Source organism: Pagrus major, chromosome 1 (genome assembly GCF_040436345.1).
Source record: "Pagrus major chromosome 1, Pma_NU_1.0".
Classification (NCBI taxonomy): domain Eukaryota; kingdom Metazoa; phylum Chordata; class Actinopteri; order Spariformes; family Sparidae; genus Pagrus; species Pagrus major.
Window position 1 is genome coordinate 30869362 of NC_133215.1, and position 22478 is coordinate 30891839.

Genomic DNA, 22478 nt, shown 5'->3' on the forward strand with positions numbered 1-22478 from the left:
TGGCCAATATTATCAGCCGATATTGGATTATTACAGATATATCAGTAAAGCTGTACTAGCTGATATAAAAACTTCTTCTTTTTTTTTTTTACAGAACAAAATTTAAAAAAAAAGATGTTTGGGATAATTTCAAATTCACAGTGAAGTTGTGAGGTCATTTCAGTGCTGTGATGTTTTTTAGTTTATTGTTTCACTGTGAAATATCCTGCCTCCATTACATACAACTTAAAAACAAAAGTAAAAAACAGTAATATTCTAATATTCTAAAGGATAACCGAATTACAGATGATGGATGGATGGTAATATTCTAGCTGTTGCCAAAAATACCGTAAAATAATGCATTCATTTCTTTTAAATACATTTTTTTTTTCATAATCAAAATACAATTTTTTGCTTTAATTTCACATGTAATATTCTGGCAGTTATGGTGCCAATACATACTGTAAAACAACAGAAAATGTAATACTTAAAAAAAAGAAAAAAATACAATAATTTTCCATAATTAAAATACAGTTTTTAGCTTTAATTGGACATGTCATATTATTTATTTTGGGGCTGTTTCGTGGTTCATATATCAAACTTAAATGTAGCTATTTCATCTATTAAAAAAGTTTTTTTTGTGAAATTATGATACATTTGCAAAAGTAGTTTTACTGTATGTGGATGTGTTATTCACACTTGAAGATTTTTCATGTCATTTTACATTAAACATGTAAATTCACTGACTATTTTTGTCATTTTATTGATATTTTTGTGTATTTCAAAAATACAGGAAAAGTGTTTGATAACCACATTTTAGGGTTCATTGCAAAACACGTGTGTTTATGTACATTTTTTTGTGTCGATATAAGAATACCGGCAGATATGTCAATATCGGAATATTTTTACTGCCCAATATTGGTATCTGCATCTGCCCCAAAAATCCAATATTGGTTGCGCGCTACTGAACAGCACAGGAAAAAGACAAAAGGTAGAGATGAGCGCATTAACGCTAGAAAAGCCCTGCAGGACAGTGCAGCCACAAAATTACAGATATGTTCATGAGCAAGAGACACCGGCCACCATCGGCACATTATAACATCACAACACAGTAATAAATAACATCAACACTTAATCATGCTCAGTAGGTAAGTATACCATGTGTATGCATAGAAAATATTATTGGAAATAAAGATCGTATTTTAACCCACAAACCAAAAAGCCATTCTTTACCTAGCAACTTTTTCTAGCAACCACTTTTTTGTTTACGTCAGTACAACATGTAGAACCATAAAACTTCCTTGACATGTAATCCATCACACCAATTATCTAATTGCCTTTATTGTTGTCAGAAATATGCTATCAAGCAGTGACTTGTGTTTAAAAAACTGATTAGCAAACCTTTAATTCCAATAACCACTAAACTGACATCCAACATGCTTGTTTATCAAGGACAGAATATAAATATATCCACGACTACAAAACTGTTCTTTTTTGTAATTGCGCTGTTTATTGTGTTTACTGACAGCAGGTAAACAGAACTGCAAAAAACACATTAACCTTCTTCAATTATGATCACACACACACACACACACACACACACACACACACACACATACACACACACACAAAGAAAAACACACAGAAAGCACAACGGAATATGAAGGATGGTGATGATACACCAGTAGATATATAATGCCACGATGGGCAAGGTTTAAGTCAAGTTGGGGCTCAGTTTTGTATTCCACACACATAAAACATAAAGTTCGTTGACTAATCTCTACTAACACCATATGGAGATAATTTCTAAATGAAAAAGAAATTTGCTTTACCTGTCTACCGACTGAGAAAAATTTACAACAAACATCTCTTTACAATAAACATCTTTCTTGTAAAATATAATTGATAGTATATCAATCAAATATGCATAATATTGTTCCAGGAGGTGCTTTCTGTTTCTAATCCTGATGCTAATTATACACCTTCATAAAAACATTGAGACATTCAAGGTTTGAAAACTGATCGAGGAAAGGTTTAATTAATTAAAATGTACTTGAAATGGTGCCTTTTGTTTTTAAGATAACCTATTGATGATTTTCAACAAAACTTCAGAAGTATTCAATATAAAAAGCTGTTGTCTTAATCAGCTGCATCTGAGTGACACGAACAACAAAAAATAAAACTGCTAAAGTTTTAACGGTTTTGCTTTTTTTCATTTCTGTGTAGGTCAGTGAGGAGACTTAGGAGACAACAAATTCATTTATTTCGGAGATTTTCTGGAAAGTCAGTTAAAACTTGTGCTACGTTTGGATGAAAACCTGCCTCATCAAATCTGATCAAACCATACCCACACAGCCCTGATGAAGTAAAGTAAAAGTATCTATGTAAAAATATAAGTTTAAGATGTTTGATTGTGGCTAATCAGGAATATCGAAAGTTTACTAAACATTTCAAAGAAAGTTTTCAAGCAACTTTAAAAGCCCATTTTAATGCCTTAACTAAGAAAACAAATAGTGAGCTTATCAATTGTTAACGGCTTAAAAGAAGTCAAAAGTGTATCCAATAAATAACATACAATAATAATAAGTGGCTGTCGTTTGAAGGTGAATGTGTTTAATGATACTTCACTAAAATCTTTGCTTGTTGCAATTTGAAGCACTGTAATATTTTGTAGAGGAAGTGAACAAAAAGAAGGAATATGTCATCTTTCTTTGTGTACTGAAAAGTTTAAATCAAACTGGACATGTGTTGGGTTACATTGTTACAGCCTGAACAATCTGAAAACAATTCTTTTCAGCAGCTGACTCCCGGATATCAGAGCGTCCTTGAATGCACCACAAGAGTTTTCAAACAGTGTCTGCAATGGCATCGTCGCATGATAACAACGTAACTTTAACCAAAAATAAAGGAAACGAAACAGTCACATGATGGTTTGACGCCACTGGGAGTTGTTGCTGTGTGAACTCAAAGGTCGCCCATTTGTTTTGATAACGTACGGGATGAGTATTCACAGCAGCAAGTGGGTTTAACGTACAAAACCACTGGTCTGACCTCTTTCAGTGACAGTAAGCCTGAACTGTATCAGGACTGAACTACTCTTGTTGTCTTTTAATGTCATTTCCTTGATGCAGATCTTATCTCTGGGCCTTGAACATGAAGCGCTCAGCTGTTTTTACATTTTGCCAGACTTTTTAAAACTTTGTTGCACCGTTTCCAACTCTTTGCAACACTATATCATCAAACTGTTCATCACAACCTCTCTTGATCCCCTTCTCTCTGTCTGTTTGCGTCTCTTTACCTCTATTTTTAGCCCTCTCTTTTCGCAGATTAGGGGCCTATTTATAGACCCCCTTATGTCGTCCAATAAGAGGGCTCTCTATGGGAGAATGGCAGCGTCACAAGGATTCACACACCTCCCATTTGGCACCCAGCCAACCTCCCTCCCTCCCTCTCTCTCTCTCCCCCCCCCTCTCCCCCCACCCTTTTGCTTTCTCCTCCTATCCCATCACACTGTTCTCCTCCTCCTTTCTGCCCCCTTCACCTCACTCACCCTCCCATCTATACAGGGTGGCTCCTGGCACCGAGCCCACAGCTTCAGTGGAAACTTTACACACAGGAAAGAGCCTCGCGTCAACCCCCCACAGCCTGACAGAGAGTGTGTTTAGAAACTGCGTCCTTCTTACTAAAAGAGACAGTATAGATATCTACAGTAAGACACTAAAATAAGCATGCCTCAAACCGTGTGGCATTCGTAAACACTACACTCCCCTGGCGTACTGAGAAAAAAGCAGACAGAGAGACAAACAGATGGACAGATAGGATTTTTCTTCTTCTTTTTCTTAACTTTTTCCCCCTTTAAAAAAAAGGACATTACATAATTCTCCAAACACTTCCTCTCTAAGCCGAGAGCACTCTGGCGTTTTATCAGACACACACACACACACTTGACATATCCAAGCAGACAGGCAGCCTGTTCGGGCTGTCTGCATCACAGTCGCTATGACAACGGCGGGAGAACAATCCACAAAAACAGCCACTCGGGAGGAGGGGGGGGGAGAGGGAGAGACACAGAGAGAGAGAGACAGACAGACAAAGGGAAGGAGAGAGAGGGGGCTAATGGGAAGCTCATGTGTACGTGCAGCTGTGCCAACTCGGGCTCCGTGCCATTTCTTTGCCAGATCCCCGAGTCTGTTTCCTTTACCTACCCTCTTCAGGAAAGAGAAACTCTCGCAAACAGTGGAGTCACGTTTCATTTTCCAGCGCATTTCCCTTTCTTTGTGGCTTTTCCATGACTTGTCTAACTGAGAGTTGCACATAAACATGGTCACACCAAAAATAAGACATCAAAATGCTGCCTGCCTCTCTACCTTCCTGCTGTTCACACACACACTAGAGGCTAAAGATTATGTCACGTTCTTTACAATTTTTCTGCAGTGCAAATCTCAACTGGGTCATTTTGATGTTCGGGTGTTCAAGTCTGATGATAATCAGTGCAGATTATGCTGCAGAATGGAAAGGCACATGAGACTGCGGCTGTCCTGACCACTCAAACTTTTTCAAATGTACTGAACATCAGAGGGCACATTTAGTCTGGCCTTAAAGTTGAAGAGATATGGTACAGCACCTACACCACAGGGGCTATGGTGTTTCTATAGGTGCATTAAATGTAGTTTAATTTACATGCACTTTGTCAGAAATTCATCTACACATGTTCGATGACCTCAGACACTAGTTTGTCCCTTTCTATCAAACTCCCTTCCATTCCTAACATCATTATTTTTGCTCCACATCCCAAACTGAATGTAAATGTAATTACTTCATGTATCAAATGAAGGTACAATACAGGTAAGGTGTTTTGTAGAGATGCTATGACAGACAACAGGTAAAAGAACTATAAATCAGCTACAGTAACACCTCAACACTGATGTATAATTCAGGCATCGTCCAAACTGAAATCTGATCACAATGCTGGCTAGTGTCAAGGGAACAAAATGAGAAAGAACCAGATGTCACTTTCAACTTCCGCTTGTGAAGAAACTTGACACGTTAGCATGCTAGGCTAATCAGCATGAAATGCATTGTGCAGCGAAGGCTGATGGGATTGTCATTAGTTTTGCAGGTATCTGGTCGCTAACCCAAGTGTTGCACAAGATCCATCTGAGATAATTTGATGGATGAGTGAAAACAATGACCTGCTAGCGGTGCTCGACAAAAGACAGGGGGCTGACAACCACTGACATCACGAGAGGAAGGTACCAATCAAAGCAAAAATAAAAAGATCTAAAAATATCAAACAAGATCGAACGCAGCAGCTGTGGCTCAGGAGGTAAAGCGGGTTGTCCACTAATCAGAAAGGTGTTGGTTTGATCCCCAGATGCCACAGCTAAATGTTTAAATATCCTTGGGCAACATACTGAACCCCAGACTGCTCCTGATGTAACTGCATTGCGGCCTCTGCCATCAGTGTATAAATGTGTGTGTGAATGGCTAAATATGCTGCGCAGCTCTTTGGTCAGTAGACTGGAAAAGCGCTAAATAAATGCAAGTCCATTTACCATTACCATTTAACATGATAATTTAGAGGGATGGCTACCTCAGTATAAACACTATGGCAATATCTCATGTTATGGCCCAATCTTAACCTCTGCAGAGAGATTCTCAACTCTATTTGCTCCACTCTTAAGAACATATACTTCTTCTATTTCAGAAATTTAGCATCAAGTCTGAACGGCCGTCACTGGGTAGGTGAGGCGTTGAACAGGCCTGTCATCTTAGCTCCAGGGTCCATTACCAGAGGCTGATACCAGCACAGCTAAAGACATTTAAAGTAGATGAATATTTCTTTGTCTGTATGAAAGCAGCTTACATTTGCAAGGACCATATTGTTGTTGTTTTTTTCAAACCCGTTTGCTTAGCACACAGGTGTAATGATCTGGAAAAGCAATGGTGTGGAAAATACACTGTTAATGTTCCAAAATATTTAGTGTACGCTCATAACACAGATTAGGACTTTTCCATCTCTCCAGGGACCTTCGTTGGCTGACAGTTCGGATCCTCGAGGGGCTCTCTTTGTTATGTTTTGTGCGGCAGTCATTAAGTATCCATTAAAACACTCAATGGCTCCTTAACTGTCAACAAGCCAAAAATAAAATAAGAATCCCACTTGCCGTTCTCATGAACAGGGAAAAGTGACAGTTACTGAGCTTGAAAAGAGCATAATCACTGCTCTTTCCTGCGTTGAGTGGAAGTTAGGCATTTTCAAACTGTTACAACTTTTCACAGATGGAAGACTTTCAGGGCATTATCACTAAAGGCTCTCAGCTGAGCTTTAAGCTGCTAACTCCACGAAGCTCGCTTGACAAAAATCATACCACGTCTGACCCAAATCTGCTCACAATCTTCAGGGAAATGTAGTTTTTCTTGGCTATTTTTGTTACTCCGCACTCATCTTGCGAGTTCAAGTGCTGTGCGTGATACACTGAAGTGAACAGTTTGTGACAGCAGAGAGCAGGGTAAAACATCTGCCGATCTAGTCTCCTCAGTAGAGTCCAAAGTCTCCGCTAGAGGACAAGTGGAGGCAGAGAGAGACAGCAAAAAAGAGAGAGCAGAGGCTGAGAAGATGTTGGGATATGCAAAGAATGGCAGTCGGACAGACTGAGCTTAGTAATGGGGGTGAAAAAGTGAGACTGAAATGTGAAAAACAACGGGAAAAGACGATGTACTGAGTGTCAAGAAGAAAGAACATTGAGTCAGAGCACAGACAGCCTAAGAGATAACAAGAGACAGACTGGGTGACACCAAGACAGAAAAAATGTTCAGTGACACAGATACTGATCCTAACTGGTCTGAACTGAAATTTAAAAAAAATCTGAATAAACCACAGTAGTACAGGATCATATAAAGTAATCAATATAATAAAATCTTTGCCATCTCCACTAAGGTCCAGCATATTTGCTATTTCTAGCAGGAATAAAGTGACTCAACAGTCAATGTTTACATTCTCTGCATCGCAGTGATGACATTTAGGGTGTTTACAGGTCTTGAAAACAGATGAAAACAGAACAGACAAGTGTGACTTATGTTAAATAGAAAATATGCTTGAAATGCATATGCTTCTAAAATAACTTACCAGACCCAGCTTTAATTATATGGCTACAGTCAGCAGCCAGTTAGCTTAGCTTAGCATAAAGTACTGGCAAGAGGATTTTTCCACTTTGGACGGAGCCTGGCTAGCTGCTTCTTTATGCTATGCTAAGCTAACCAGCTGCTGGCAATAGCTTCATATTTACCATACAGACATTAGAGTGTTATAGATCTTCTCGTCTAACTCTTGTTTAGCAAATAATACCTTCAGCTAAACAGATTAATCTACTCTATAACTAATGAAGATGACTTCTGAGCCACCTGGGCCTTTATTTTTGAAACCTGTGACAGAATATGTTCTAACAGGATTAAACCTTCATGCATTATCTTACAACTGGAAAACTGTAGATCATTTTCCGATGCTTTTATTAATTTGACACACTGTTTTCCAGAGCCAGTCTAAACACAATGAGCCACTGACAGCAAACAAAAAGTGGCTTCATGGACTACAGCTGGTTTGTGTGTAACATGAAAGGGTCACGATTAGCAGAGAACAGGTCCTGGAGAGTGCTCACTTCTAAATCCTCTTATACCTATCTATTACTTATGTTCTCTGTAATTAAGAACAGTAGTAGAATTTCTGCAATTCAACTAAAAATGCTGAAGTGCAGGGGTCCAATAACTGTCTGGTGAAAGTGTTTAACACTAGTATAGCTATTTGGTAAAATCCTTATAATACCCACGCCTAAGGATAGAGGGCAGAAAGTGAGTGTGGTTTGAAAAGAGCAGCTGGCGTGTTTCCTTGGTTGTGATCGTTGTTGCTGCTATTTTAGGAACCATTCAGGAAGTGATGTACAGACAGGCTGCTGACGGAGTATTCAGCTCAACTCATCACGAACCAAAACAAGTACAACTGGAGCACGGAGACAGTGCCAACAGAGAAAAGAAGCCATGAGGGCGCTGGACATTTTACATCTCTACTTGATCCACTTTATATATTCTCATGTTTACTTTTATGAATTAGAGTAGTGCAGCACTCGCACCTTATCACAGGTCGTATGAACACAGACGATGTACTGGATTTTATCCTGCTTCAGTGGCTGTGAGTTATGAATACCTTGCTGGTTTAAGTTTTAACAGGGTTGACCTTTTTCTCCCCACAACAAATTCATGAATCAAGTTCCACAATATTACATCTGATATGTCTCACAGCACTGTGCATCATATTTCAACCACTGGATATTGCTCTCCTGTTCCACGCCGGCTGTAACCCTCGACCAACCTTCAGGGGTTAGAATTAAACTCTCTACTTGCTGCAGAATGATAACAGTACAAGTAGTACTACTAATGTACAGTACATAATTTATTCTTATCTATAAAATATCTGCATATCTGTGAGCAGTTACTGACAGCCAGCATCAAAAGCATTTCATTGACATACTCTCTGTGTGACTGTGTGAATATTAAATATTAACTGTTGCAGTTACCACTATCCCTATAATTTCACTCTGAAACACACTGCTCACACTTCACACTGAAAACACATTAACTGTGTGTTTTTACAGTAATACAGGGCAAGCTAGTTAGGCTAGTCAGTTAGCTTAACACAAGACTCATTTCTGAACAGGCTACTTAGTGAAACAATTCTTTATAAAGCAGCACAATGAATAGACTTAACATCCACTAAAAGTTCACTGTTATACTATACATAGAGAGAATCCAGTTTTTGTGCTAAGTGAACCTTATAGCAGTAATAGAGGGATTGACATTGTCAGTGACTTCTACGTTTACTACTTTAACAGCATCAGAGTTGAAGGTCTCATTTCAGTAACAAAACATGCAGTTGAAAGCTTTGGAAAAAGCAAGTAAGTGACCTTGAGTTGAGATTTCTTTCTGTCAAATTGCTGGTTGCAAGGTCAAGAATGAACAGCCATGTTCAACATTCAACAACAGTGTTTCCAAAACAGCAATTTAATGATCACAAGTGGATATACTGAGGTCAGCTGACACTGACAACATCCACCTCAGAGCTCATTTTCCATCCAAACGTGTTGGATTCAAGTGTACTCTCAGGCAATATAAAGAGTCATCAGACAATCAGTGTCATACAATATCTGTAGGTCCCACTGCTGCAACACCACAACACTTCCAGTCCGAAATCACCTGGTATAAATCAGTTATCAGACAGTAGCATAGCAACCATGCAGCTAACTGTGACCACACAGTTAATATCCTCCCTCACACTGTCCTGCTGTGCCCCACAGTGTCCTCGCTCCATCTTTCCCTCCATATTGCCCTCTGCAGTATTATCAGATAATGTGTTTTTTTTTTTTTTTTTCCTCCTGCACTGCAGCCACTGTGGCACAATTACCCCGGCTGCTGCACTAATGGCTATTGATGCAGCTGAGGGCCCCACACACACACTTGCACACGCAAACATTCATAAAAAATTCATGACACTGGCTCAATAGGAAGGTGCGGGGGGTCTGGCCATCCCTAGAAAGAACAACAAATGTCATTTAACAAAGGAGGGAAGAGGCAGATGATACAGGTCCCGACATTTTGTGCAATGTGACACAGAAAAACACACACACACGAGCACAAATAAATGTGTGCAGGCTAATTGTGTGAAGAACCATCAGGTTAAGTTCAACTAGACCTGTTAGATGCAATTGAACAGATACCTGTGTGTGTGTACAGGTCTGTGGTATACAGTAACAGCCTGTGTTTATGTGCTGCTGGAGTCTGTGTGGTAGGTAATTCCCTCTTAGTGCAGGATTTCTCCCAGCCACCGACCTGCGCTGAGAGAGCTTTAGAGCGCTAAGCCTGCTAGCTGAGACTGAACCAGGGATCACTGGAGACAAGGGGCAAAGAGATGGAGGGAGGGATGGAGAGGGAGAGAGAAAGAAAAGCACAGGTGGGTGTGAATGAAGGTGAAGGAAGGAGGGGGGGAAGATTACAAATAGGAGAAATGGAAGGTCAAATGGAGGTAGAATTGAAAGGGTAAGGAGAAATAGGACAAGAAAAGGATCCTAACCAGGATCAAGCAGAGGTCGCTGTGTGATGGGTGGATGTAGAAATAAAGGAAAGGATGGAGGGGGGATTTAGTTAAAGAAAATGATTTTTCGTTGGGAGTGTCTTCAAATGGATCCTGATTGACCCTAATTTTAAACAGACAAACCGGAAACAGCAAGGTCACTGGGTAATTGCCCTGCACCAACAGGAAGCTGAAGACTCAAAGGGGAGGTGATATTTCCTCAGTTGTCACCACTGTCTAAGTACTCTTTTACTGTGTGTGCATAAACCTCAGAGACCAAAAGTCATGTTGATGAGCATGTATGGATCACAAATCACCTTTTTCTTATCGGAAAATGTGTCACACAGATCACAACAGTCCTCATTAAACCACACCAGTACATTAATTCAATTACTGTATTCAAATACAATCTTTATACATCTATTCCACTATCTTTTCACGGAAATATTGCCCTTTCATTCCACTACATTTTTTGACAGCCATGGTTAATTTACAAATCATAATTTTACCTAAAAACACATGAGATAAGCTTTTATATTACACTTTTTTTGGGCTTGTGGGCCCTTTACAAGAAGCAGGCATCATCATGTTTCATGTCTGAGTTGTAGGCAATTCCATTAAGGAGACATTTGCAATATAATTTCAAGAACAAAAAGAGGTAAAATGATCATATATTTCTCAAAAATGATTAGACTGTAATGGAAAGTAAAAGATATAACTGTAACCCTGTGGCGGGGGGACCAATAGACTATACCTAAGTTTATGTAAAGTAGATTAGTTCTTTTACTTTCACTACTTAAAGAACATTTTGCTGACGATACTTCAGCAAAATGTGCGTTTAGTAAGGTAGGATTTTGAATGAAGGAATTGTAATGGAGTATTTTTACTGTGATGTATCAGTACTTTAATTTAAGTAAAGAATATGAATACTTCCAATATAACTCAAAAGTGAAGGATGAGATACCAACAGTCAGATGTGTTTGCTAATGATGTGACTGTCGTCCAAGAACAAATCACCGGAGAGTGAAAAAATGAGGCAGAGAAGTGTTGGATTTATAGAACTATTAACTATTTCCCTTATCTGCCGGCAAGTAGCAGATAAGGGAAATAGTGAAGATAAATAAGCAAGGAAAGACCTACATTGGCAAAACTTGGTGAAAAAAACACAAAACAAGTTATTAAGACTATAGTTTTAATATTATACCAATTTGCTGTGAAAGAGGAAGACACCAATTTTCAACTAACATCATTAAACCAGCACCTTATTTTGAAGGTTGTCTCAACTCATTTCCTATTCTGGTTTTGTTTAGTGTGAGGCCTTTTGAAAAATGTAATATGCAAGAATTTTTGTTGAAAACAATCTAAAATTATCAACAGAATATGAAGAAATAGAATGTCCATGCATTTTATTACACAGATGTCCAGTGAAGTTAGCAAACTGAACAGCTATCCACTAGCAACACTCCCTTGGTCCCCAAGCTACCAGTTCAGACCGCTAGCAGCACAGCTAACAGCGCTACAATTAGCTGCAGTTAGCAGTTACTCTGATAATATGCTGCCCACTTTTTGTTTTAGCATGAAATTCTTACATATTGCACCTTTAATGTAAAGTAATGTTTAATTCCCAAACACATTGGTTCCTTTCCTTAGCCGGCTTGGTCGGTGCTTCAAAACACCACTGAGCAGCTTTCATAGGAATGAACGGGGCTCCGCCTCCAACACTGTCCGGTAATAAAACGTCCTTGAATAGACCTCGTCCCAAATTCCTTCCTGATTTACACGCCACCACTGGATATTGATAACACATCATCACTTCACACTTTTACATCAAAGCCGAGACGAGGTGAAAAACCGGGTCTACTGCAGTGTCAGGACCCGGGTGTAAATGCAGAGTTTACACATTCTCATTGCACACAAAAGCCTGATCTTAGCAGGTTTAAGTGGGATTTTTGACCAGTGGAAAGGGGGACATGCACATTCCTGCTGAGAAAGAAAGTTTCATGGTTGGCATCAAACAACTCTGGTCGTCTTTCGACAACCTCTTACTTACATTACATGGTACAAGTACTAGACACATACTACTACTAGTCATATAGACAGAGGTAGTGAGTGACAGAAGGTGGGTGGTCAATCTCAAGTCTGCCCTTACCAAGGACATTATCTTATAAAGCCTGCTTGGTGGTAGCATAGTTTCCTAATTGGTGGTCACTTACCTCACAAAGTGCTGGAAGTCAAGAAAAAAAGAGCCGCTGCCAAAATTAACAGACACTTGGCCGAGGCTGCATTTAATTTAGCTCTGTGGTTGTGCGTGTGTGCGCGTGTGTGTGGTATGTACAGATGAAATGAATGTCATATGTTACATGTTAGAAGATAAAACAGAAAACTGTTCACAACATCCAGTCATGACAGTGGGAGTAAAACTCTTTGCCATCACACACACACACACACACACACACTCATATCTACATGCACATTCACTCTGCTCTCACATTTATGAGGAGTACGACTCACATAGTTCATAATGCACACACACACACACACACACACACACACACACACACACACACACACACACACACACACACACACACACACACACACACACACACACACACACACACACTGGATCACAGGACCTAGGCATCTCTGATAACAACCTCATCTATATTTTACCATTTTACTGTTTGTGTGTGACTACATGAGGGGTGAATGGAACAAAGATGGATTCCCATCATTCAGGTATCAATAATGTAAAATCTAAACTGCCGTTCAGACGCTTCTTTAATGCTATGCCACCTATTGTATGCAGAGGAGCAAGCTAGCAGCCTTTTAACAAAATCCAAACAAAGGGACAGCACCAGCACACAACCAACAGAGATAAGACAACAGCACTGAAGATACTGGAGGAGTCCTCCCAGTGGCCGTCTGTTTACTTTGGAACATTTCTGAGGCACTTAAGTCTATTGGTGAGCCAGTGGCTTTGTACTGAAGAAATAAGAGTGCTGCAGGGACGCCGGATTTTTGTAGGCTAACTCGGAAGTAAGTATCGCCCTGGTTCCCTTGACAAAAAGCCTATGGGATTTTGAATTGGATTTTGGATTATCGCAGAAAACAAGCTTATATCACTTACATGTGTTGTTCAGCAAGATAATCTTCACAAATGAAGATCACTTTTATGATATTTATAGTGTGAACGCAGTCGCCAGAATTAAAAAGGCTAATGTGAGGATATAAACTAACTACACTGAAGTCACACCACCAAGCTTCCTGCTACGCTGTACTATACACTTTGCTATAAAATGATCAATCCACAAGTTGTAAAGTTAGAAAAAGAATAGTTTGTAACTAAAGTCGGAGTAGATGAGTCTTCGTGTTCTGCGTGATGATGTTTAATGTCCCTGACAACTTCTGTAATCATGTTTAGCAATTTGTTAGCGACCACCATTTTCTAAGACATGTTATCTCTTCTTAATTCACAATTTGCGTATTTACTGATGTATTTTATGTCGTAGAACAAAACATGAAAATCTCTTAAGCTTGTGTTGCCCACAGACCTTATTTCAGGCATTGGACTGAAAACACATTCAAAAAAACCACTGACTTTGGAACGAGGGAACCAGAAGTCCAAAAATGCTCACTGATTTCTGGGTTTTAGGACTCATTCCTGTGGCACTCTATTGTGCTACAATTCAAACTCTTTACACCAATACAGTTGGCAATATTAGTTGATTGCAGGTGTAACATCAAACATGTTTGCAAATCTTTTTGCAATCTATCTATAATGTTGTCATCCTGATTGTTCATACTACGGTTTTATCCCATAGGTCATATTTTCGATATTGGGCTGTATATACAATAAATCAATTAATTAATTGGTCTAAGGACTGTCAAAAATTGTGAAAAAATACCAAAGTCAACATCTTTAAATGCCACGTTCTGTTGTTATCTGACTATCAAAGTAGTAACAGCAACCAAAATTCAGTTTACCTGAAATGGGAACGATGAATCTTTTACAGATTGGTATATTTGTCTGAAAAGCAACTATTTCAGCAGAAGTTAGAATGTTGTTAGTCACATATTATCTCACTCTCTCGTTCATCCTGCACGTCTCACGTCACTGTAAAACTGCCGCTGCTTTGTGTATAGAAGTGGAAGAAAGTGGCTTTTTACTGGGCAGCAGAAGAGTGTGAATGTGTGTAAATGAATAATTATGAAGCACAGAGAGACACATGTTGAACCAAAACAGACGTTGAGTGTTAGAGTCAAACAATACCGGATGCAGCCTCGCTAAAAATCCCAGACAGAAGCTTAAACAACTGAGTGTTTAGCAGGAAAATACGATGCAGTTGTCAGGAGGAGAGGACAAAAGAAGGCCATGAAGCTAGCTGAGTAAATATTTGAGGACTGAAACATGAACAAGGCCTTCCGCCATACCCTGCTGAACCATCACTGATTATGTAAGTACAACCTTCTTAACAAGTGGACTAAGCTTTTTAATGTTGCACAAGTGTCCTCACCTTCAAATCTTGTTCTCAAGATGTAAGAAAACATGTTTGTTTGGTACAGACACCAACAAATTTCACATCATCTTCATGCTTTTAAAAGTTTTTTCAGTGAAAAGTTGTGATGCAAAAGTGATCATTTCCCCTTTACTTTCACTTTTAAGTAACTGAAACTTTCTACACTAGGCAGGAGTTTGTTGTTGCTCCAACAGCCTAAACGCGGGGAAAACTGCTCCCTCGCTTATCCAAGGGTCTGTGCCGAACGTGTGTGTGTTCCTGTAGAACATGTGAACAAGCGTGGGTGGAAGGGAATGTGGTCGCAGCCGCCCAAAATCAAAAACATCAGCGTGTGTGTGTGTGCAGGGACTGAGGGATATGGGTGAGAAGAAGCAAAAAAAATATTTGAATTAAATCATACAAGAGCAGAAAAGAGGAAGGCTATACTTTAAAGTGAATGAGACAAAACAAGAGGGAGTCATTGAAATGAGTCGAAAACAGCATGACTGTGATGTCACGGGTGGATGTCGACGTCACGCTCTGCGTGTGTGCATGTACGTACTGATGTGTGTCAGCTCCATGCCAGCTCAGTGGTTTAAATATAGCTCTTGGGCAACAGTCCCAGCTGACATTAACAATGCTATAGCCACCAAGACCCATGCACACTACATTAGCGCCGTGCTAACGCTGAAACCAGAGAAGTAGTGAACAGAGGGAGGGAGGGAGGGAGGGGGAAGAGGAAGGGAGAGAGAGGGAAGGCCTCGGATTCATGAAAACTCAGCCGCCCACACTCTGGCCTCTACTGCCAAAAGTTGAGCAGGACAACAGTGTGTGTGTGTGTGTGTGTGTGTATGTCAGAGAGAGACATTCCTCGGCGAGGTGGATGCCAAGGAGCGAGCAGAGCTGAAGACAGACTGTCCTGAGCTACTGTGTTTCAGTGGAACTAACGAGCCCCTCACCGTGCAGCTCGGCCTCGCAGCTGCAAACTTGTTAGCGATTAGGTAATCAGATCTGACTGCATGTTTAGTGAAAAAGTACAGGTCACAAATCAGTTTTTAAGCAACATCGTGGCCCATCGGTTTCGAGGCACGTGTCTGTAACTGAAAGGTCACGGGTTTGAGCCTCACAGCAGCCTGAGTGCTTCCATCAGGATCTCAACAAAGAAACCTGCTTGCATACAAAACACACAGTGAAAACATGACAGCTTCTGATGAACATGTTCTGTTGTTGTTCTGCCCTCAGATAACTAGCCAAAAGTGGAAAACGTCACATCATGTTAAGATATTAAACACAGCCACAATGAAATTTGACAGCAGACCTCTGTTCAGCGATGGGAAACTTTAAGATATGTCAGATTGTGATGATGATTTTTGTGTCACTCACTCACTATCGACATGCAATTTTTGTTTTTGTGCTGATGTTTAACAAATGATATAAAGGAAAAACAAGAAGAATACACATTTTATTTCTCTCTCTAACAACACATCAAGTAACGAATAAGCTCACAACTGTTCCCTGCAGGTTGTCACAAGTCATCCTGAGAGATTGGCCGCACCAAATGACCTCTAATCCAACAGCCATCACACACTGATTATATCTAACCGATGTTCTGGTGTTCTAATGACTGAGCGGTCCCAAACAATTGAGACCGAGATTGAAACTCTGAACTGTTGCGCTGCTCTCTTCTGTGCCGTTTTCTTGCTAAAAGAAAACAACCAGTTAAACATTTCAAAGGGAGGGACAATGTGAATATATGGGCAAACAGGGCCCAACACACCTATCAGTGCACACAACCTGACCTTTCATTTAACCATAATGCATTCTAGGGCTGGGCCATATTCCCTAAAAATAATACTGAAATATGTTTACGCTGTATCACAATACACATCTCCTCAGGCACTTCATAAATGGAAGGACTGGATAACAAAATCTAATATCACAATATCTTTAACCAAATATAGCAACATCGATATTGGGCCAATATTGTAGGGATGACTATTGGTACTTTCACAAAATATTAACACAATAAGATTTTTGATAAAATATCATCACTAATGCGGCTATTACGACTCAGTGGTTCAGAAAATGACACGCTTTACTGTAATGTTGCTTTTAAAACCAGGATATAAAGACATCGTAAATCTAAGACAATGCGATATATAGTGTCATATCACGACAATGATATAATATTGATATATTGCCCAGCACTAATGCATTCATATTTTGAACAAAAGACTACACTGATGCAAATTTACAAATGGCATTCATTTATCAATATTATGTGACCACCTAAGTGTCGTGTTTCCCCTAAACTAATCACCGGTGGTCATCGCCTAAAATTCCTGGACTGGTTAGGGTTGATGTAAAGGGGTTATCAGGAGTCCTGCAGATACCTACAACTAGAGTTCGAATGATACTTGTTTTTTTTGGCCGATGCAGATATTAGGAAGCAAAAAATTCTGATATCGATAAATCAGCCGATATGCACATTTCTTTCCAATGATTCCTCAAATGTGGTTTTCAAACACTTGTGACAAAGATATTTAACAGAGGCTGGATATTTTACAGGAAAAGAACAGCAACTAATTTCATTGTCTAAAATGACATCAGTACAATGAAACAGTAATCTGAACTGTGAATTTAATAATTATTCATTATCCCAAGAATTTTGATCTGTATCATAATCTCTGAAGAGAAAGGTTTCCATATCAGTGCATGTCTGACAACACATAATATTACCCAGCCTATGTTGTAGGCTGGGCTCGACCTACAACATAGGTTTTGATCTGCAGTCAGATCTGTCAGATTTCACCTGTGAATGACATGAACTGCATGTTACTAAAAAGGCTGGAGTGTTTCTTCAACTTGCTTCATGTGGAACAACCTAGTATTTCTTCAACATTCACAGTATCAACGATCTCCAACGATATCATACATTTACACAAGCTGACCAATCACAGGTTTGCAGTCCTCAAGTTGTATCTCTATAATCTCCATAACTATGACATATAGTGACATGTTTGAGCAGGAGAACATCAGTTGTGGTGTAGCCTACAGCAGCTACATTCATAACATTGTAACCCCTTAATGCACAATAAATCCAGCTTTATTCTCTCTTCATTCTATGTGTTCACATGGTCACGAAAGCCTGCGTGATGTAAATCTTGTTATCTGCACACGTCTGCAATGGTCTTCATGTCTGTCTCTGTGTATAAGCAAAGTCTGCGCGGAATGTATGCGCTGACTGCACAGGCGTAAAGAACTTTCATTTATACAGACACCTAATGTAGTAAAACAGACACATGTATCCATGCATGTCCACCAGGCTCTATGTGTTCCTCAAGGTGTAATATACTTTTAATGGCATGAATATTTTAGATTCATCATAACAAATGACAGAAAAAACTGACTCTTGGAGTCATGGAAGCCACTGATGAGGACCACTTTATAAGTATGAGGTGTATATATGTGTGTGTGTGTGTGTGTGTGTGTGTGTGTGTAATAGACAGTGAGATAACAACACACCTTCAATATCCCCCAAGGAACTATAATTATTGGCTTCTACAATGTGCTTGCTAGTTGGACACTGTCTGTCTCGCCCATAACTTACAGCATTGGGTGGACAACTAATCCAGAGTATGTATAGTGTCAAGAGTGCAGCAGTTTTTTTATAGGTAAATTAATGTGCAATTTGATACATGGCTGCTGTCAGAAAGCAGAAAGAGGGCCTGTTGTTTCACAAGCAACCCTCTAATTATCAGACAGTTACAAGTGTGGAGGTGTCCATCTTGTGGAAGTGAGTATCAGCTAACCAGTGATTGTTTTCCAACCTTACTTTCTGTCTGTGTGTGGTCACACCATGAATATCATATCCAATCAGCTTTGAATGTTTTGTAGTTTGCTACTTTACTCTTTGAATGCTGTCAAACAAACGGTGGGAAAGACACTACGTGCTCCCAGTGTCTTCTTTTCCTTTCTCACTAATAGTTAGCCTATAAACACAAACACACACTTTCCATAATTATAGGCCTCCCCCTGCCACGACGTGGGTGTGTCTGAGAACCATTAGACCAGAGCACAGTGTACTGGGATGCACTTGACAATACAAAATTCTCAAGAATACCAAACCAAGACGGGATGGACCATTGAATTACTAGTCTATCATTTCCAATTTAGAACTGCAATCTGTCATAACTTGAACACAAATGTCTTTTCAATTTGTCAAACACTGTCTCGCTGCTTTTATCTCTCAGAGAAACACTGATTCTCACATATTTGCTTTTTGTACATTGTAGACATTCCTGACATTCTTCAAACTGACAATTACCATATTGACACTGCAAACCAACCAGCCCAGCAGCACATACACTTCACAGTCATTTGCGTCATTTAAGACTTAAATTGTGAAGGCTTCATATGCAACTAAATCATAATATGAGCATGTCTGCCCATGTGCACATCTTTCAGGTGGAGGTGAAACTGCTTTTAAAACACACCTTCTCTGCACAGTATATTTAACAGTATATAACATAACCCCTCCAGATTAAGACCCTCTGGGTATTTGTGCATGCGCGTGTGCATGCATTGTGTGTAGCTATATTAACAGCACACTTGGCTTTCCTAGAATGCCTGCTTCTGCAGTGACTACATACAGCCATCTAGCTGCAGCTCTGTTCTTCAGAGGAAAACCAGGAGAGGGATGGCAGACTTAACTCTCATTTCCTTTAATCTCCTTTATCATTGCCCAAGAACGTACAATGTAGCATAAAGAGGGTACTCTGAGATTTAGCTACTGAATGCAGTGTGTATATGCATCTGAGGTGTCACCGTCAGGGACTGGGAGAGGAGCAGAGAGGGACAGAGCTGAGGGATGCCACTGTGTCTTTAAGCAGTAATCCCTCCATTCTCTGAGCATTTGTTGCCGGCCATCTAATGGGCGGTTCGGTTTAATGTCCACAAGGGCCGCTGGGAGGTCCTACACTATTAAAATCACTGCTGCTCTCTAAAGCTGTGGCTGGTCAGGCTTGTGTGGCTCTCTTAAATAACGACTGGGGCCGTCTCAGAAATTAAAGACATTCTGATTTTGCATTTCAAAAGGGGAGGAACTGGGCTCATTGCAGCAACAAAAGGGGATAACAATGTTGACATTCCCGACATCTATCCTTTGGTCTTTTCTGAAGAAAAGCGGAGCTTACCCACAAGAGATGTGGTGCGAACAGGGGACACTACACGCAGCTCGCCAGTGTCTGTCTCCATCTCTGACAAGCGAGCAACAACAGCCAAAAATCGGGATATTTTCTTCGCAAATTACAAAATCTGATCATTTAACGATCTAATCTGCTCTTCAATAAAAACCTCCAAACAAAGATCCTCATATGACAGCCATAAGAAACACAAGGATCTTCCATATGATACCACTGCCCCCTACCAACAGGAAATCATTGTAGCATTCCCTGTAAAATCTGCTGTGACTTTATATTTCCTAAAGCATCACGGCATTATTTCAAAGAAGACATGCAGTTTTGTAGAAAAAGCCTCCTTCTGTGATGTGCCATGTGATCACTGTATTATTTTGTGTAAATTATGAATGAATCTCCAAAAGTTACCTACAGTATAAACAAATGTTCTGTGGCAGCCGCCTGATATAACTTTCATGCCTAATGGCATGATACATGTTGCGAGGAGGTGGCTGTCATTAGGTGTTTGCAACATTATGGAGACTGTTGATTTTGTGAGTATGTTACAAAGGTTACAGAAGCTGCTGCTGCTGAGAGCAAGGAAGCAATGTTGCAATGTGAATGCTGCCTGTCTTGCAGAACAAAACAGAGCAGAGCAAAAACAAAGAACAAGAAAGGAGAAGTTGTTTTCGTGCACAAGAAAAGAGGCAGCGATCCTCCAGAAGTTAGTTAGAAGTTCCTGAGGTGAAAATCTTAACTTGACAATTAGCAGTGCCTTCCACACTTTCAACCTTCCTTTGAGAAGAAAGCAGCACTGATCTTGCAAAAGATCAAATATCAGCTGTCAGGCTTGTCATTTCCAAATCCTGCAGCATTCAAGCCCTAGCAGCTTGTTTTCTCCATGAGGGCCTGGGTTTCTTTGTAAACAAAAGCACTAGTTGGCACTCTGGTTTGAAAAAGTGAAGTGTGTGTTTGCAAAGCAATTGCCAGCGCTCAGTGAACGCGTTTTCAACAAGTTTTCACAGTGGTGAACAAGTAGTAGTAGTAGTAGTGCAGCTTGCAGCTTGATGTGGGTCCAAGATTTTGGGGGGACAGAGAGATGGAGGGGGAAATGAAGGAGGGAGTTTCTACCGAAGTGTGTGGTGTGTTTGTGTGTGAGTGAGCGGGTGTCTCGGGGCAGTCTTGGCCGTGATTGAGAGCTCGTCCTTACCGCTATGAGCGTGTTATTCCTCTGTTCCGTGGAGGAGGCAGAGTCCGGGTCCGGCTGCTTGCTCTGCGGCTGCTTGCTGCCGCTGCCGCCGGCCGACTTCTTGGCCCTCTGCTCCAGACTCCGCTGGTACAGGCTGACCGTCTCTCTCCGCTCTATCTCTAGCTGCTCGGCGTGGGCTTGCTGGTACCTGTTCTCGCAGTTTACGTGGTGTCTCCGGCAGCCCTCTATCCGCTGCCTCAGCCTCTCCACCACCGTGCTGTGCTTAGTTATGCCCACCGCCCCGGCGGGCACCACGCTCCCGGCGGCCGGGTTCATGCTGTTGTTGATGCAGATACTGCCGTTGGGTCCGGCAGCGGGGGAGGCGAAGTCCCCCATCACTGTGCCGAGTGGCTGCTATTTTGGAAGAACTTTTCTCCCCGTCAAGCTCACCGCCACCGCCACCACCTCCTCCTACTCCGGCCACCTCCACCTCCACCACCTAGTGTCCTCTGCCGCTCTGTCTTCCCCGGCGAAGGGTCCCAAGCAGCCGGGCAGCGGGCGGAAGATACGACCGAGAGCAGCCGCCGAAGCGAGCAGAAAGCGGGGAGGTTTAAAGGGCTGCGAGCCGAGCAGTCATACGGTGAAGGGCTCGCGAGTGACCGTTTCTTCTTCCCTCCTCGGCACTGTTTCCAAACAAACCGCTCCCGAAAACACAAATAACACCCAGCCCGAGTGAGAGCAGAGCCAGCCCCCGACTGAATTCAACAATAAAGCCGCTGCCACGCTGCTAACAACAACTCGGCTGGAAAAAACAACAATACGGTGAAGGTATGAGCGTTAGCAGGCACTCTCCGGGCATATACACACAACCCGTCCCGCGGAGGGCCAGCAGCTGCAGCAGCAGCAACAGTCCACTCGCCGTCTCACCGTGTTGTCCTTTGAGAAAAAGTTTTGCTGCCTGAACCGAACGGGCTCCGGAGTTTCCCAGTGAACTTGCATCTCATATGGTTTTGGTTTGAAAGAAATCCCGGTGAAGATGTTGTTGAGTTGGGGGGAAGAGCACAGGCGCCCTCGGTAGTCCGGTTGTGAGGCAACTCGAATAGCCCATACGGCGCAAAACGCGGATATGGGAAGCTGTGGCGGAAGTCTGTAGTCAGTGACTGCCGCCTGCCACCATCACAATAATCAGGTCCGCTTCTCCACCATGCCAGCGGAGTGATATCAGGACAGGAGTTGAGTAAAAACCAGCTAGAGGCTGTGAGGAGCCCGCTGACGGACACAAAGAAAACCCGGGGTGGAGTCCGCAGTGTATCCCGGAGAGGACCGGGCTGGTCCCACCAGTTACACTGTAATTCAATCCTCGGCTACATTTCTTTACAGATTACTTCTATTGTGTATTCTGCGGAGAGTAGTGAAGTGTCCCGTACTACATTTTCAGACCTGCACTCTGTAGTAAAAGTAATGAAATGCAGTGCAGCTCATCAAGAGTCAGTGTGCATGTGACATGCACAACT

General features: G+C 41.2%; 1 protein-coding gene across 1 annotated transcript in view; it reads right to left on the reverse strand.

Moving 5' to 3' along the window:
• Positions 1-22151, reverse strand: part of maml3 (mastermind-like transcriptional coactivator 3) — a 110417-nt gene extending 88266 nt beyond the window's left edge. Inside the window, exon 1 of the mRNA XM_073474275.1 lies at positions 20986-22151. Coding sequence (XP_073330376.1) covers positions 20986-21360 — 375 coding nt within the window. The 5' untranslated portion in view covers positions 21361-22151. The remainder of the gene's footprint in view (positions 1-20985) is intronic.
• Between the last annotated feature and the right edge of the window lie 327 nt (positions 22152-22478).